A 17,013-nucleotide genomic window follows, 5' to 3' on the forward strand; every position below is an offset into this window, starting at 1 on the left:
TGTTGTAGAACAATAAATGATGACTGGAATCAGTTCATTCGCGAGATCACTCGATCAATAACTATCTAGACATCTCTGCCGGGTATCGATCCAACTCCGCCAAGCCACGAGAGTTCATCCCTCGCACCACAAACTAGATCCTCGCCATCAAAAAAAAATCTTCCAGGGTAAACTTTTTAGTAGAAGAAACCGAGGAGCTTGCCGGCAACGTGCTTGCGGCGAGCCTCCTCGTGGTCCATGATACCAGCGGAGGTGGTCAGGACGACGTAACCGAACTGACGGGAGGGAAGGAGCTGAGTGGCCCACTTCTCGAGGTCACGGAGCTGAACGGGGTAACGGGGGTTGATGACACCGCACTTGTTCAGACGGCCGTTGAGCTGGATGACGATCTTGCCGGAGCGGTGGTCGTCAACCTCCTCGAACTCGCCAATGTAGCCTGAAGAAGGAAAGATAATCAGCAATTTGTTGCGGTGATTTAAAAGTTAACCAAACACAGAAGAAATAAAAGAGTTCCGGAAACTTGTAAGATCGCCGCCATGTTGTAAACAACACTTGTCAATATCTCGGGCACTTAAAGGGCGAAAGCCGTGGTTGGTCTATAACCGTCGCCTAGTTATCAACCCGAATTTTTCTTCATTCAACACCTTGACGGATCGACCTTGCAAGTGCCCGGAACTCTTCTTTTCTTGTGGCATTTGGTAATGCGTAGACATGAACATACCGTGCTTCTGCATGACGGAAAGGAACTTGATGATGACCTTGGAGGAAGGGCGGATCAGGACCTGACGGCGACCGCTCTTCTCGGCGTTGTTGATGGCGTTAAGCGCATCGTTGAGGACGGAAGTCTTGACCATTTTGACGGTGTAGAATCGAGATTCTCAAATCGAGGAATCGAAGGATATGAGGTATCTAAATATTTACAATGCCCAGTCCTCACACCATCGGTGAGGAATTGGGTCCATAAGAGTCAGCCACCAGTAGTCCTCGAGCGCAAAGAGTGCCCCTTTTGCATAAACAAGGGTTCTTCAGCCCGTGCCGTAGTGAGGAAAGCGTATCACCCAGTCCTCCGATCATCGTATGCTGTCGGTTACTACACCAGCAAGGCCGAATATGCGGATTTCCATGGTGATTGCTCCCTCAGACTAGCTGGGAGGCTGTAGAATAGGGCGAAATAACGATTGATACATACCTCGAGGGATGTGTCGACGACGTCGGTAAGATCGAGTGTAGGAAGAAGAATCTCGCGGATCTTTTGGAGGTGAGAAGTTTTCGCTGTGCGGCCACTAGGGCTGCCGATCCGTGCCCTTATCAGTCACGTGTTTCTCACCGCTTCAATTGATGCCTCAGGCATAAACACGATTCTTGGCCTTCACTTACGACGCTTGTGACCAATTTCAGTAGAAACCAATTTCTATAGGGCTCTTGAAATTTTTTGACTTCATCTTATTTACTGTGCAGGCCGCATATTTGACTCGTACATAACAATGTAATGCCACATCCCATACCTTGGGTTTTTATCACCAATGATAATGGACTCGGGCATGAAGACAAGTCTATCCCGACAATCACTCGGTTACGCATTACTATTTGCTCTCATGCTGTTTCTTGCTTTTTACCATTCTCTATACAGGTCTTTTGGTAGGATGAGGTGATACGTGGAGCAGGGTCAAGGGATTCGTGACAGTGTTTCTCAAAGGGGGTTGGTTACATGACTTCTCGGGCATACATGATAATGCTAAAGAACCTCTGTCTAATTAAAACTGATGTGGGGGTGCAAAGATGTGGCAAAGTGGATAGTAATAGTAGAGGAGAAGATCGAAACAAAAAGGCCGGAAGGAAAAGTGCAAACATGCATTGCGAGATGTCATGACAACAGGGGTCCGAAAGCAGGGGGTTCGTGCCGGACAGAGGGCCGAGGTGTTGGGGAGGGGGAGAAGGGGAAGGTGCGTGGGAAGGGGTAAGGGTGCTCAAAAGGTGTCATACATCGGTGATAGGGAGAGGGTCGTTGGGCAGGGATGGTGATATACGGGGTCGATGGAAACACTAGCCCTTATGCGCTGATTCACTGGGCACGGCCTAGTGAACCCTAGGATTTGAGCAATCAGTAGCACAATGCGACTTGGGTTCCCGTGTGGGGACGGGTGCTCGGGGGAGCAGAGACAATGTCGTTGCTACCCTGAGAGCACCGACGGATGAGGTCGTCCTCCTAGGGGTGCGGTCTCGGAAGCGAGCACCTGGGTTTGGATAGCAGCACATAACAGCGGCTTACGCCATAGCTGCGGCAGTGGACATCGTGATTTGACGCTTGACCTGCTCACGAGTCCACCGGGCGGTGTCAATGGTACGAGATCCAAACTCCCTGTTGGTCCTCGTCTCACGGACCAGACTGGTGACCCAGTCGTTACGGAAGTAGGCAGCAAACTCGCCGTTGGGGAAGGCATCAGCCAGATCACTGGAGCATGTTAGTCACGAGGCCAGAATTGTGAGAGTGAAGGAAACCTACCCAATAACACCCATGGTTGCCCTCATCAGACCCTCGCTGCGGTTGAAATCCTGGGAAATGGTGTGGAGCAACTGGAAGATGTGATCCACGAAGGGATGCAGTTGGGAGACTAGCATCATGTTAGTTAAGTGTTCGTTGCTCCATTTCTGAAAATAACGTACCCTGAGGCTTGCCCTTGTAGGACAGGAGGATACCACCCCAAGCATCCATGATACCCTCACGCAGCGAGACAATGTACTCTTGCATCTCAGGGGTCACGTCGTTGCTGGCGGTCACAACAGAGGCCTGGTGAAGAACCTGGGCAACGACGTTGAGGTAGGTGTCGAACTGGGTGCCAATGGCCTGAGCAATATCACCGAATGTCTCAAGGATTGCAGGCTTCAGCACGTTGGTCGAGGACTAGAGGCAGTGTTAGCAGTTGTTTGTCTTGATGTAGCGAGGATTAGTTCCTTACCCTCAGGATCGTGAGAAGAGCGTTCATGAAACCGTCGCAGTAGGGCTGCACCCGCTCGTTCAAGGCACGCGAGATGTCGCTGACCAGGCCGATGGCCATAGAGCAAAGACCAGGCTCTTCCTGGTTCTCCAGGGCCTTGTACAGGAAGGGGGCAAAGTTGTCCATGTACTTGATGAAGTCATCCTCCAAGGCACCCGCAATGGCACCGATCGTGGCGAATACAACATCAGGGACACTGGACTTGGGGGGAACAGTGGCCAAGATCTGAAGCATGACCTGCATGATGCGGTCGGCTTGGGGCTTGATCTCAGTCTCGAGACGTTGAACGACAGCCTAGGAAGTCAGTCACAGCCGGAAGAATGCCAGAAATGGGATAAACATACAAGTACAACGCTAGTAATGCTAGTCTGCATCTCTTCCAAGGTGATCCGGTCCTCAACGCTAACCACTTGTTGTTGCATGGGGATGGTGTGCTCCAGGCGCTGAAGCATGACGTCGGAGAGGTTGCCCACAAGGGGAAGGCTGTCATTGGCAGCGTTGGTCACAAAGGAGTTGAGGACTTCGTATCCCGCAGTACGGAGCTGGTTGTCTGCATCTTGTCTGCAATTAAGTTAGCGCCTGGCTTAGACAGTTAAATGAAGCTTCGATTACTGGCTTACCTCTCAGTAAGAGCAAGGAGCGACTTGACACTGTCCTCGAAGTGCTTGGACAGAGGGTTGGTCTGGGCGCCATAGTCGCCGGCAAAACGATCGGCAACGTTCATCAGGGCCCAGCAGCAGGAGCTGGCGATCTTGGGAGAGCTTGCCAAGCCGTTGAACAGGCAAGTGATGAGGGGTTGGAGGTGCACGTCAGGGTCAAGGGTTTCAGAGCAGAAGTCACAGACACGGCCAAGAGCGTAGGCGACCGAATCACGGACCTGAATGGAGCTGTCCTGCATCATGCCGACGAGGACGGGAAGAGCCTGCTTGATGAGAGGCTCCAGGACCTTGGGATCGGGGCCATCCATGATGGCGCCGAATGCCGCAACTGCAGCATCCCTGTGGCGCCAATCTTCGTTACGGATGTTCTCCTCGACAAAGGTCAAGACAGGCTGGATCACATCACCCTGCACGCATTGAGCGTAGAGCTGCAGGGCCTGGTAAGCAGCGCGAGAGACGTTGTACTCATCGTCCGTGGCATCCTCATCCTGTCTGCACATGGCCTGCAGGAGGACGGGAACGACTTCCCGGCAGGCGACGCGGGCAAAGCCAAAGAAGGGCCGGACCTCGGGGAGACCCTCTGCTTGTGCCTATTTGACTCACAATTAGCTACGATATCCACAGCATAGCTGTTCTCAGATGATGCGCAAGACTTACCGCCGCGTTGTCATCCTCAATAGCGTATTCCTCCTCACAAACGGTACACCAAAATTCAATGGCCAGCTTAGCCACATCCTCCTCCTCGCTCTTCATTCCCATGATCGACAGGCCAAACAGAGCCTTCTCCATGTAGAAGCGCATCTTATCGTAGTAGGCACCCATGATACGGTTCAAGCAACCGAATGCGCCCGCCTGCACACGCAGATCATCGGCCTGTGTCGCTTCGCAGACAACCTGCATGATGTAGTTCCGCTCACCCTCGTTCTCCATGTTCGACCGCACGAAGTCAACGGAATCACTGAGAGCCTTGATGGCGGCGAATCGGATGTCCATGTTCTGCTCCTCGCGCCGAGCACCCTGAACGACGGCGGTCAGGATAGCATTGGAGTGGGCAGCCAAGCTCTCGCGAAGCTCAGCATCCTGGGACTCGCAAATGAAGCCGATGGTGACCAGGGAGGCCTGCTTCAGTTGATCGGAACCACTCGCGACATTCTGGACGAGGATGTTCATCAGCTCCGGCCACTCGTTACGGGGAAGTTCGATAGCAGCGATGGAGACGATGAATTGGGCGGCAGACTGGCCGGCGCGGCCGTCCTTCGAGTTAAGCGTCTTGAGGCCAAGCTCCTTGACCTGCGCCTTGATTTCTGGGGTAATTTGCTGTAGCCATTTTGTTTGGACCTCCTGGAGCTTTGCGAGGTCTCTGTAAGTGAAAGCGTTCTTCAAAGCGATACCGGCAGCGGTACGGATGTGGGACGCGGAATCTTCGTTTGCGAGTTCCTGACCGAGTGTGACAAGGTACTGGGCCTAAATTCCGGCGAAAAGAGCCATGATTAGTATGCTTGATATAAGACCAATTACTAGCAACGGGATACGTCTAGAACTTACGAAGTCAACCTCCGCCGCGTGGGCCAACTGCTGTTCGGCATGGGAACGAGTCGCCGCATCTATAATTACCAGCAAAATAGCCTGTTAGTGATTCTGATGCCTCAAATCTAGTAACATAATCTGAATACAAGGGACGGGAACAAAATTACCTGGCGAGAGGGTACTCTCCAACACCTGAGTGACGTTCATGTTGCCGTATGCGGAAAACCGAAGCAAGCGATCACAAGCGAAAAGGACAATAAAAAAGAGAAGGTGAAAGAGCTGTTCTGACTCAAAGAGAAAACAAAGCAGACAGAACCAGGCTATTAAAAGACCGTCCACAAGAAAAGAGTGGTAGTGTGGACAGGAGATGGGGGATTATCTCTGGAGGATGGAGGGCAGAGGTTGTTTTTGTGGATTATGACGAGGCATGCACCAGGTCTTCCGGGGGGGTAGAGGAGGGCGAAAAGACGGCGGTGGTGCACGCCAGGACCAAGCAAAACAAGAGGAAAAAGGAAAGCCCCAGGGTCGGATAAACAGACACGGACGGGGTGTAGGATAAGAAGACAAGGATGTCGAAGCTATGCGGATTGAGGAGAGGGGAGAAAAGGAAGTATTGGGGGGAGGAAGTAGCAAGAAGCGAGAAGGAGAGAGAAAGAGAGGGATCAATAATAATGTGAGGGCGATTCCCTTCAATTTGCAGTTCCAGCAGAAGAATGGACGAGCAACTGCGAATCGACCAGTCAGCGCCCGCCAGAGCCCTGTGAACCCTGCTCTCTTATTGGCCGAGACCCGCGGAATTCTTAGGCTTAGTCATTTCACGTGACCAATTGGTGGTCGGTGACGGCTAGTCAGTGACTCGTCCAGATTCGTAGCGACCGGAGAGAAATAGAGGACAAGGCGAATATGATCCCAGGAGATTTTATTATTATTATGCAGAACCTCTCTTTTGCATTCCGCTATCACATAGCTAGTTAATAAGTACTATCAGACAATATTACAAACTTTCCAGGGAGGGGTGCATGCTGGGCTGCAGAGAAGTCGCTGTTCCTTTCCCCTCCCTCACTCAAATCATGGGCGGTGGTCTGGTCTTGTCGTCACCAATTTCACCTTGCAAAAATACGGTATTTTGTAATGGGGAACTGCCAATTCTTGCCGGCTGCCTGCCTGAGGTGCCCCTCCCTCCCTCCCTCTTTGCTGGTCATTTTTGTGTTTTCCCGCAACCCAAATTTTTCCCCTCCACGGGTTTGCTTGTTTTGATTTTGCTGCTTGAAGAAGTGGTCCTCGATCCACTCACTGTGACCCCGGCGACCAGCTCCATCTCTCAGGGCGTCAACCCCCCAACGCACAAATCATCACGGCTGTTTTTCGAGGCATTGTTTTTACTAACTATATCTGTCCACTTAAAGTGCCGGGTGGCTGTTCCATAGAGATTCTTTTGGGTTCTGTGTGTCTATCATTCGCGGGTGGTCGTCGTGGATCGTCAGAAAAACTAACCGCAACTATTCTGACAGCCTAGCTTCGGTGCCTTGCTCCAAGATAAAGCTCTTCCGTAGTACTCCGTACTCTGAACCTTTCCCCTTAACGTGATGGGAGCATTGATCGACAGATGGTCTTCATCAGCTCTGGTGTTGATCGAGGGAATCTTTTCCCAACTGATTGGAATCCTAGTGGAACCGGTAGCTGAGACATGACGTAGTGCAAATTAGCAAACAAAGTATTCTCGGGTTGTGTGTGCTCCGTGCACGGAAAGAGAATCGAGGCGAGAAGAGAGCAGATGGACGTGTCTTGTTGTTGTTATTATCATCATTCCTCCAATTCCTCCATGTCTTCCTCGTCTTCCTCTTCCTCCTCATCCTCCAGCTCCGCATCTAGGTCTAACACTTCATATCGCAGAGCATCGCCATACAGTACGCAGATCGCCCGGCGACCGCGTCTGCCATTGACATCAACTCTAATGGGCTTTGCTTTCGATTTAGCCCCAATGAAAGTATGCTTGATAAGACCCGCAAACGAAGAATCTGGAGACATGAGGTCCACGACTGTTGCGGATGTCACCGGGTCGGGCGATGTAGGTTCCTGCAGGCTATCATGATAGTCCACGGGACAAGGCGCCAGAGACTCGGCAACCGTGTTAGTTTTCATTGTTGCAGTAGGCTGAAATGAAAGGCTAAGAAGGTAAGAGGTTCCTTCTACAGCGGAAGTTAGCGTATCTGGAAAGAGAAAGGTCCACGGACAAATAGGGAAAGCATACTATTGTTCGACCACAAGACTACGACTGTACCATCCTCAACAAACTGAACCTGTCGGACTTCTCCTTCCTGTAGATCGAGTGCTCCGGTAGAGATTCGTCGAGTGGAACTAACACCATTTTCGGAGTCCAACTCAACACGATAGAAACACACTGGATAAATCAGTACGCCATCATAGGAGGGCCTTCATATGCCGGAGTTTGCTTACGCAGATGCTTTTTCTTGATGGATCTAGTAGCAATGTAGATCGCACATTGATCCTTCTTTTCGGTATCCTGCATACCTGATGAGCGATCATCCTTACATAAACCACTGCAATGTCTTACCTCGTTGCACATGACAATATCAATAACATCCTTATCACAGTCGGGATGAAGAGCCAAAGGCGAACGATGAAGTATTCCCCGGCGTTGTGTCAGTGCGATCTGCCCAAAGACCCTCTCGAACTGTAGCCCCAATCGCTTCGTAAGGTCGTTCATCTTGGGTAGTTCAACCGCGTGGGCCTTCTCGGGGCTCTCACTCTGCTCGAGAAGCTTTCTGAATGTGTCATAGAAAGACCTATCCTGGCCGGTTGGAGCCCATTTGTCTGAGGATGTGGTAGGTGGCCTTGGCATCCCCATCATGGGCAGCTGCTGAATGAAGTTCCGCAACTTGCTCTTGGTAAGAGCACTGCGTATGTATTTCAACGTCTGTGGATATTCGACCATGTCTGTCTTCTCCATCAACTCCTCTAGGGTTTGTGACATCGGTTCCGCACTTTGCATGTCTATCTCATGGCGAAGCCATCTAGAGAAACAGCTAAACTGGGTCAATTCTTCATTGGCATGGATTAGTATGTGATGGGCGAGAAGGTGAAGACAATCGAGGGTCTCCACGATGGCCGTTAGGTCTGATGTTTCCAGGCCAAGTACTTCACTCAGTTTATAGAATTTTGATAGCCCGATCAGCCGGCTCAATAATACTTCACATCTCTCTAAAGCGGGAAGAAGGCATTCGTGGGTTAATCGGCGGACATTTTCATAGCCGCTGGAAACAGCCTTTTCCCATCTCTTGTGTCCCTGTAATATGGTCAATACGGATACGATGGATGAAAAGCACGTCATAAGCATACCCTTTCGCCAACAATATCCACCAAGAATTCCCTCAATGGCTCGAAGCAATCCCCAGTAACAACCAGGTGATACGCAGCTGTGACAAAGTCGCAGTGGCATTTCTCCTGCAAGTCCTCATTGACACTGCGCATGTACCTTGTCGGCAGTTCTTGTGCATTTTTCCATTCAAGCTCAATCTGCCTCTGCACTTGACTGATATATCGCAGCAAGTTCTGTAGCTGTGTCGTCTTGTGCGCAAGGAGGGAGAGATATCTTCCTGACCGGGTAATGAAGCGAAGATCGAGTGTGAGGAGATGTAAAGAGCTCGAGGTGGCCTCCGGCGCCAGCGCCAATAATGCGTGTGTCGAGCTGAGTGGATGCGAGGCATGACGAAGGATCTGGCAGGGTCCCGAATTCCCGATAGATCCCCCAACCTGAAGAGAGCCAATCTCGAAACAGTCGAAGATGCGCAGATGGACTGTCCCATTATCGAAGCCTACTAATAATACATCCACCGCGTCGCTAGCGCTTTTTGAGATAGCATGGAATATGGCGTCAATAGACGCCCGCGAACTGAAAACATCATCACTAGATGCCGCGTTAGCTGCGTCAGTCACACAAAAGGATGAAAGACCCACTCGCTGCCTGTTGCTGGTAATGTACTCAGTTTGGGGAGTGAAGACTCGACATCAAGCAATGCTAGCTCTCTCGGTAAGTCAGCCTTGAGCAGAGCTGCTGCTTTGGACGGATGATTGTCCGGGGACAAGAGGTCATCGACGTTGACTTGCCCGGCAGCGTCGTGCATATGCCTCTTTGCTGCTTTGCTGTCGGTGAAATTCACTCCCCAGCCTAAGCAGGTCACCTTGACAGGCGGTGATGATTCGCCTTCGGAATGATAAGCAGGGTAATGGTGAACGGTTTTCCCGCTGTAAGCGCTGATGACCCGGATGGTGTTGTCAGCGCAAGCCACAGACAGCAGATGACCTGCCAATATGTCAGTCTTCTCCAAAGCAAAAAGATGGGATGAGCCAGAAGAGGTGCACGTCCAGATGCTCAACTACGAAGTAAACCACTTACCGGTATTCTTCCACTTCAGTCCTCGAATCTCGCCACCACCATCATCCTCATCAAGATAGGGATCGCCTTTGAAATTGCCCCCAAGAACCTTTTGTCCATTCAGGCGGTAGACAAAAAGTTCATCGTCCTCACTCGACAGAGCGATGAGATCCATCGTGGGACAGTAAGTCAGAATGTTTGCCTTACATTTTGCGGGTAAGGACTTCTCCCCGACAGGCGTGAGCTGCGGCTCATGGGGCGGCCGTGAATCATGATCTTCAGCCATATTAGTTGAATGGGACCTCAGTCCATTATAGAACGGGAAAGGAATCAATTGCTGTGAATGCCTGTACTCCGCGTGTCCAGTCCTGTTGTTCAGTTGTCTTGGATGGATTTCCCTAGCGGATGGCCGAAACTCTTGGCATGCGGGTGTTTGTCGCGTTGGTTTGGCTCGCGTTGATCCGCTCCCGATCTGCTGGGGAAGAGCATATAATAAAGTATGTTAACTTATACCTTGGAGGAGAGACAATAATTATATGCAAGTGTAATATTTGAATTTTATTAACTTGCCCATCATGAGGAATCGATTCTAATCGCTAAAATGCAACGTCATAATTATATACATAATATATCCACACACCACGTGCCCCACTCAAAGTGTATTTTTACAAGTGCGATGAGCAATGTCTCGCCATTCATCAATAGTATCAGAATTCTGCACCTGAGCCAGAATCTATCATGTGCTTCAGATAGCTCAGTTCATCCATCATTTCGCGCATTGCTGCAGATTGCCCCAGTAACGAAACCCTGCTAAAGCGCTCAGGATCCTTGCAGGGTGCAGCCAAGCTATGGGAATTATGGGTGGTCTTGTCGCTGGTGACATCCTCGGGAAATTGCAGCGTCGAGGGGTCGGGGCTCTGTAAGAGGCCGAGACCCTTGATCGACTCGTCTGCGCCGAAAAATGCAGCGTGTCGCTTGGGGTTGCTTTCCACGCGATCTTCGTCATCGATGTAAAGACCGGGGATGTCAAGATCAGAGGGGGATAATGAAATGGAAAGTCGAGGAAGAGGGAGATCCAAGCGAGGCGAATCACCTGCGATGGAAGTGGCCGCTGATTGGGAGTTGACTGTAAGATGGGGTGTGTCTGGATCACTCAGATCCGCAGGTATAGAAGTTTTGAGGAAGTCCATTGTACCAGCGAAGTCGTTCGTAGGAGGTACCTGGGCATCTTGGGTGACAGTGATTGAGCATGCCATAGACTTGGGGGACAGAACATCCGTATCCACTGTCCACTCCGAAAAGTGGCTCCGTTCACACACGGAGCTGCCAGCCACAGACTCAGTATCGGTAAAATCCGAAAAATGGCTGCCTAGAGCCTCAGGATCGAGAGCCTTCTCTTGCTCATCGATGTCCCGAAGCGCTTCATCCATGACTGATGACGGCGTATTGGGCAATGTCGGGAGTCTCTTCTCATCGGTCGTGAAGCCGGTTGGAGTAGTAGCAAGATCGAACGTTGAGGGCCCAATAGCTGTCGATAGCATCGCTGGTGACTCTATGGGAAGTGATCTTCTGACTATATGCCGCTGTCCCTCCCGAGTCGGGAGTTTGTCGGAACTTTCGCTTCCTGGTTTGGTCTGCACGGTGAGAGGAGTTCTGTGAGAGCCATTCTCTGTGATCTTTGAGTTGAGTGCTCGTCGATCCTGGATTGTCAAAGGCACCGAGCGGCGTTCTCCAGAGTTTCCGGATGTGCGGAGGAGGGAATCAGTCGAATGTTGATAAACGTTGCTGGGAGCAGCAAGTGGGGAGCTCTCAAAAGTAGCAGGCGGTTGGACTGCGAGGTAGGAATGTTCTTCTTGCCTCCCAAATAGGCCCTTGAGCCCATGATTTGCAGCGGGCTTATTAGCCCGGCAGTCATCTTCTGTGGATCCGAGATCGGGTGAAGATGTATTCCAATGTCGGAAGGCGGCGCGAAGACCCCTTGATCTAGGCGGCGACACAGAGCGAGCGGCTTTGCATCCGGTTGCTCTCGGTGCGTCCAGGCCCTTCGCCTTCGGGGTTGCGCTACTGGGCTGCGATGCGCCTCTGTGAGTGATGATACCGAGAGGAGATGTGCTGAATGACCAAGCCGGAGCCGGTTGTTGCAACAAAGGAGGAGACGTGCGAAGACGGGGGAGCTTTGGCTTAGGTGGCTGTCGAGGATTCATGTACTTGTCTTCGGGGTTCATGGTTCGGTGATCCGCCTTCTGTGAGCTGGGACTCCTCACGTGTGTATGAGTGGGAAATGTATCCGGGAGGATAACCGGGACGTTGAGAACATTGACTGGTTGACCCGGCAGGAGAGGACAGTGAGTTGTCACGGGCTCTGCCTCATTGTAATATTCTACATCATTGTCCAGCAAGTACTAGACCGATGGTCAGATCGATGTTCTGAGAGTGAAAGATCAGGTGACAACATACATAATACCAGTAAGTACCGCCCATTTTGAGTCCCCCAGAGCGTGCTGGCGTCATATGTGTTGGCGAACCATCACATACGATGTTGGTAAAGGTGTGACATCCTCGCCACTGCCCTGCACCAACACGCTTATCCCTCTCCATGATATAGGGTTGTGAGAAGTTATCCCATGACCCCAGCAGCTTGACCGATTGGACATTGGGGTGGGTGGAGCTAAGATGAATATCAGCAGCGGTCCCTCTATATTGTCAAAGTACACTTACAGGAGGAACGTCATCAAAGTAGTGGAAGCCATTCTCGCACGAAGCAAGTTGACAGTCGTCGATTGGGTAGTGAGTATAAATTAGTGATTGAGTTCTAGAAGACCGCAATTGAAGCGAGGTCCGTGATATAAGCGGCGCGTATTATACAGTAGAAGGAAAGACGATGAACAATGTCCAAGGCCAGCCAGGACAGAGTCAAAATGCGCAATACTGAAGGAGTGTTCTGTAAGCCTAGTCGGGCTGTGCTTTTCAAAAGGCTCGAGCCGTGCAGTTCAAAGGATTGCGCCTGGCCGCGCGGTTGAGAGGCAATATAAGACTCGAGGAAGAGGCTCAGAAGCGCCGTGCCATAACAATCCAGGGGACGTTCTGACACCAACAGTGGGCAATGACTGTTGGAGATCACTGTATCATTAGCCGCGGGGGTGCGGAAGTTAAAATTGGAAGTTTGGTCGGGAGATTGCAACGTTCAATCACGACCAATGATGCAGGGTGATGGAGGGTAGGAAGCGCCGACAAGGCGGAGATTGAGCCCAAGGACGATGATGAGAGGCAGAGCAGAAATTGCGGCGCTTGCTGCAGGAGTCGGACGTTTTGAACCAGACTTCTTATTGAGTTATTAAGAGATTTCACACGTGGTCCAGACAAGTCGGTGACAGCCAGGCTGAACCGGCTTCAGGGCGCGCAGGACGGCCGGAGCAGATCCAATCGGTAGTATGATAGTCACCAAATAGACTCGATGCACAGTGGGTGGACTTGCGGTGGAATTTCAGCAGCTGAATCGATCGTTCGCACGGCGCGCTTATCAAAGATCCACTGGACAGGGCAATAACCACGTCACAAAGGGGATCGGCCCTGCAAGCGAGGATGGATGAGGAGAAGGTTTTCATGGCAACCAGAGAGGGACGGCCGGTTAAGGGGAAAAAAGGCACGATGAGATCCGAGCATGGTTCCTGGGAGATTCGATCCACCGGCCAAAGACTGGGAAAGATGCTGATCACTCCTGGCGAACCAGCGGACACAGGAGTCCATGGGGACCACTACTGCCGTCTAGTCGGAACTTAGTTGGTGGAGACCGAAAGAAGCCCGAGTGATTAATATCGATGGATCACAAAAAAAGCAGCCAGCCACGAAACCGATCCAGTGGTTGACTTGATTGACTCGGGTTGACTCGAGCGTTGCTTGGAGAGACGCCGGGCGGGTGGAAATTCCACGACGGACCCGCGCTGTATTACCCCTTTGGGGGTGCGGTGGCTGGTGCTTGAATATAACCGTACCGTATTGAACCTTGCTTCGCCACTTGAGGCTGGTGAGTTTCCAAGTGACAAAAGTAAAAGGAACCCTCCTGGATACCTTGCAATGCAGGCCAAAAAGGCTATTCTTCATAGCCGAAGTTTGACCCTATACTCGTTCACCATATCAAGCCCATTGCTTCAGCCAGTCATGAAGAGATCCCCAATCCCATTGTCAATGGATGAAAACAAACAGTCGACCCTGAGGGGACACCATCAATACATTACGCATACACCACGATCTCATATCTCCACACCACGTGAGAGACCCGCACCCGCAGGTGGTGCTCGAGGAAAAGAAACAATCTTACCCAATGATACGATACCGTGCCTGGCAGCCTGGGGGCTGAACTTGATTGCCTGCCTGCCTGCCAGTCGCTTCTTCCCTCCATCCTTCTGCTGCAGCCGCCAGCCATTGTTGCTGCATCTCTCCTGCATCTTCCCCCCCGGTTTCATTGTCTCCCTGTTACCCCCATTGTCCCGACGACCAGCCGGATTGCAACACATAGACGAGGAAACCGCCGGTCAATCCGAAGGTGATTTGTCAATTTTCATCTCCTCCCGACCCAGTGTTTCCATCGTACTAACGGAACTAGCACTAGGACAGGGGTCTAGGACAAGGCCGGTGATCCATCCTCACGGACCAGCGCGTCTACGCGCCCAGGGGACTGACTGGCCTTGTTTAGCCAATCAATTTCCCTCCGTCGCTGATTCATTTAGATCAAGTCCCAATGGCCTGCTCAGCGCTTTTGGCTGCACCCCGGCGACCAGTCAGTATCCGTCCTTGACTACTAACTTCCCGGCTGCCGAGCAACTAGGATCGATCGGCCTCCCATGAAATTCAAGGTTTGGAGGACAACAAATAGTCGAAGGCTAATGACAGTAAACCGTATCCTCTAGACTAGCCTCCAGCATCTCTGACAGATGGCTGTCACTAGATACCTAGCACGACGCACTCACCTCTCCATAAAATATGACCAACCAATCGGTTAACCCTGCTTAACTGAGTCGTAGACAGTTCATTTTAGCGGGACTACCCGGGGGGGGGGGCACAGCTGGGCTTCGTAGTTCAAAAGTAGTACAGATAAAGCGCTAATCATTACCTTCTACGCAGACTCGAAAAAAGCAAATAAAGCCGAGAGCAACCGATTTGATTCTCACTATCTGAGGAAGATTGACCAGTCACAAAATCCTATTCTAATACGGTCTGCGGTCTCGGGCAAGCCGGCGGCAACACGGCGCTTGCTGCAACGCGTTTCATCCCAATCCCTGCCGCTGTTACACAAACGACAGGGTCGAGAAGATGAAGGATAGAGTTTAGACTCAAGCTATGGCCTACCCCTAAAAGGGCCGATGAAAAGCAAAACCATGAAGGCAACGAATGTGTAGATGATAAGGGACGAGCGCACGAGAAGACCAGAACCGATCTTCCTTAGCGGTGAAACGACGCTTCGCGTTTATCATATTTCCTGGACACGGCGCCAAGGACGCATTTTAGAATGCCATCGGCGCTCAGCGTCTGCCCCTGATCACCCCTCCACGGCACGGTATCCACAATATCACGGAGACTGTCTTTTTTCTGCATATCGGCCAAATTGTCGTCGAGTTCCTGCAGATACGCCCTTGCCTGGGCATCATTTCCGATCTGGAAGAATTGGATTCCAACCTGCCAAGGCACCGCCTGATATTTCTTCTCGTCCAGCTTTTGCGCAACTCCTGCAATGACACTCTCCGCATCGTCTGTAAATGCCCCATCCGTAATCGCAATTATATTGAGTGGTTTCATGAGTTGAGCCGAATCACGCGATCCATCGCTCTTCGAGATCGCCTTTTGCAAATCTCTCATGTACGGATTGAGGATTTCGTAAAGTCGTTGACCAAAAGGCGTCGGACCATTCGGATACACACTCCCAAAGATCTCACGAACATCATCCGCTGTTCTGATATTCATATACCCACCCTTCACCTTTTCGGCTCCCTGGCGGCGGTGGTTAAGAAAGTAGACGTCAATTCCATCCTGATCATACTGCGTACAAATGGGCGCGATAGCAGCAATAGCATTCTCAGCCTCCTTCCAGCGGTTACCCGTCAGCATGCTCGTACTATCATCCACGATGAAAATCGTATCGAACTCCCGCAGGAAAGAGTATGGAGAATCACTGCTCCCTGAGATGGTCGAAGAAGCAGGAGCAGCAGCAGCCTGTGGTTCATACGGCGGAGGGGCCCAGGGATCTGGAGTCTGGCTGCTATTCATGGCTGCTTTTCCAGTTGACCTGGACACTGGACTTCTGTTCGCAGAGCCGGAGAAGTCGTACCGATGCCTGCTCTGTCGGGAATGAGAGTGGCCCATATTTAATGCTTCTTGGCCACTAGTTGCGGATGATTGAGTATGAGCTTGATCCGGGTACTGATACTGCTCTTGTTCCTGGTTCGGATCTTGGTCTTGAGTCTGACGACGTCGTAGCGAATTCCCTCTGACGAGATTTGATAAAGAGTCGATGCTCTTTCGCATAAAGGGTCCGGGCATGTTGATAGTAAATGAAGGATGCAGGAGAGAGGAAGAAAGGAAGGAAGAATGAAGACAAGGCAGGTGTAACGGGTCGAAACTGACAATGACACAATACCGTTCGAACAGGTAAGTAAGTAAGTAGTCAGGCTGATGTCAGTGCCAGGTGAGATCTTCACTTTGCCAGTCACTACTTAGCAACTGAACAATAAAGAAGTAGTAAGAACCACCACCACTACTACTACCCACGCCAGCGCCGCAACCAACAAACTATATACTATACTACCAAACCCCACAGCACACCAAGGCAGATTCAAAAAATTACTGCATCGGAACTTCCCACAGTACTACCAGTAGTAACCTCCGGATCTACGACACCATATCACAATACTTATGCTATAAATTCCATACAACGAAACAAAAACAAGCATTGTATACGTGCATACGACATAATCCACGGAACTAAGCGCGTGCTGCACTCTCACAAGGCAGAAAACCCAAGAGAGCCTAAGGCAGATAGTAGTAGTAGAATACTATTATGTATGACTTTCAAGGTTTGCTCCGCCCATTTAATTTCCACGGTATGTGGATGTACCACCACGATATTGCCGTGTGACACTGCCTCAATGTGTAAGGAGTATACATACATACCTACCCACTTAATAGTATTCCACAGTGGGGAGAATTCTGCATGCACCGCAAAAGTAAGTAGTCTAGCTAGTAGCTTAGTAGTATAGTCTAGTTGCCAGTTCGGTGATTCATAATCTAGCCTTACAAGGATGGATGTTTTCCCTACTGATTACTAGTAGGCATACTGCACATGCATGCATGTATGCAGGCATGAGGCATGGGTACCAGGCTCAGGGCAAATCGGAGTCAGTGGAAGGAATATTAGAGGGGAAAGGGGGCTGTGTAGAGAACC

General features: G+C 50.9%; 5 protein-coding genes across 5 annotated transcripts; all 5 read right to left on the minus strand.

The window, feature by feature from the left end:
• Positions 1–17: 17 nt before the first annotated feature.
• BO87DRAFT_371670 (40S ribosomal protein uS8) lies at positions 18–1,245 on the minus strand. The gene is made up of 2 exons (XM_025622085.1): positions 722–1,245; positions 18–436 (listed from the first exon to the last, which is right to left on the minus strand). Exons 1-2 carry the CDS (start codon positions 852–854, stop codon positions 177–179), a joined length of 393 nt encoding a protein of 130 aa, XP_025484958.1. The 5' UTR covers positions 855–1,245; the 3' UTR covers positions 18–176.
• An 822-nt stretch (positions 1,246–2,067) lies between these two features.
• Positions 2,068–5,493, minus strand: BO87DRAFT_375 (karyopherin beta). Its single transcript, XM_025622922.1, has 9 exons — positions 5,350–5,493; positions 5,201–5,259; positions 4,313–5,119; positions 3,617–4,245; positions 3,341–3,557; positions 2,958–3,290; positions 2,665–2,902; positions 2,504–2,612; positions 2,068–2,452 (listed from the first exon to the last, which is right to left on the minus strand). The coding sequence occupies exons 1-9, from the start codon at positions 5,387–5,389 to the stop codon at positions 2,266–2,268; spliced, it is 2,619 nt and encodes an 872-aa protein (XP_025484959.1). The 5' UTR covers positions 5,390–5,493; the 3' UTR covers positions 2,068–2,265.
• A 1,492-nt stretch (positions 5,494–6,985) lies between these two features.
• On the minus strand, positions 6,986–9,864 carry BO87DRAFT_392200 (putative anaphase-promoting complex component Cut20/Apc4; the record flags this gene model as incomplete). Its single annotated transcript, XM_025624992.1, has 7 exons — positions 6,986–7,371; positions 7,434–7,583; positions 7,640–7,706; positions 7,758–8,489; positions 8,543–9,110; positions 9,161–9,506; positions 9,600–9,864. The coding sequence occupies 7 exons, from the start codon at positions 9,862–9,864 to the stop codon at positions 6,986–6,988; spliced, it is 2,514 nt and encodes an 837-aa protein (XP_025484960.1).
• Positions 9,865–10,285: 421 nt separating this feature from the next.
• Positions 10,286–12,328, minus strand: BO87DRAFT_420620 (uncharacterized protein; the record flags this gene model as incomplete). The annotated part of the gene is made up of 3 exons (XM_025627016.1): positions 10,286–11,980; positions 12,036–12,246; positions 12,297–12,328. 3 exons carry the CDS (start codon positions 12,326–12,328, stop codon positions 10,286–10,288), a joined length of 1,938 nt encoding a protein of 645 aa, XP_025484961.1.
• Positions 12,329–14,769: 2,441 nt separating this feature from the next.
• BO87DRAFT_371675 (uncharacterized protein) lies at positions 14,770–16,311 on the minus strand. Its single transcript, XM_025622086.1, has one exon. It carries the CDS (start codon positions 16,110–16,112, stop codon positions 15,018–15,020), a length of 1,095 nt encoding a protein of 364 aa, XP_025484962.1. The 5' UTR covers positions 16,113–16,311; the 3' UTR covers positions 14,770–15,017.
• Positions 16,312–17,013: the final 702 nt, after the last annotated feature.

The sequence above is a fragment of the Aspergillus neoniger genome (assembly GCF_003184625.1).
Source record: "Aspergillus neoniger CBS 115656 unplaced genomic scaffold BO87scaffold_1, whole genome shotgun sequence".
NCBI lineage: Eukaryota > Fungi > Ascomycota > Eurotiomycetes > Eurotiales > Aspergillaceae > Aspergillus > Aspergillus neoniger.

What these genes read in the sequence shown, in the direction of transcription:
- BO87DRAFT_371670 (XM_025622085.1), bottom strand. Translation starts at nt 854, where the DNA reads ATGGTCAAGACTTCCGTCCTCAACGATGCGCTTAACGCCATCAACAAC. An exon ending in TTCCGTCATGCAGAAGCACG is followed by an intron (nt 437 to 721) that starts GTATGTTCATGT and finishes TTCCTTCTTCAG; the next exon opens with GCTACATTGGCGAGTTCGAG.
- BO87DRAFT_375 (XM_025622922.1), bottom strand. Translation starts at nt 5,389, where the DNA reads ATGAACGTCACTCAGGTGTTGGAGAGTACCCTCTCGCCAG. An exon ending in GGAGAGTACCCTCTCGCCAG is followed by an intron (nt 5,260 to 5,349) that starts GTAATTTTGTTC and finishes TGGTAATTATAG; the next exon opens with ATGCGGCGACTCGTTCCCAT. An exon ending in TTGAGGATGACAACGCGGCG is followed by an intron (nt 4,246 to 4,312) that starts GTAAGTCTTGCG and finishes TGAGTCAAATAG; the next exon opens with GCACAAGCAGAGGGTCTCCC.
- BO87DRAFT_371675 (XM_025622086.1), bottom strand. Translation starts at nt 16,112, where the DNA reads ATGCCCGGACCCTTTATGCGAAAGAGCATCGACTCTTTATCAAATCTC.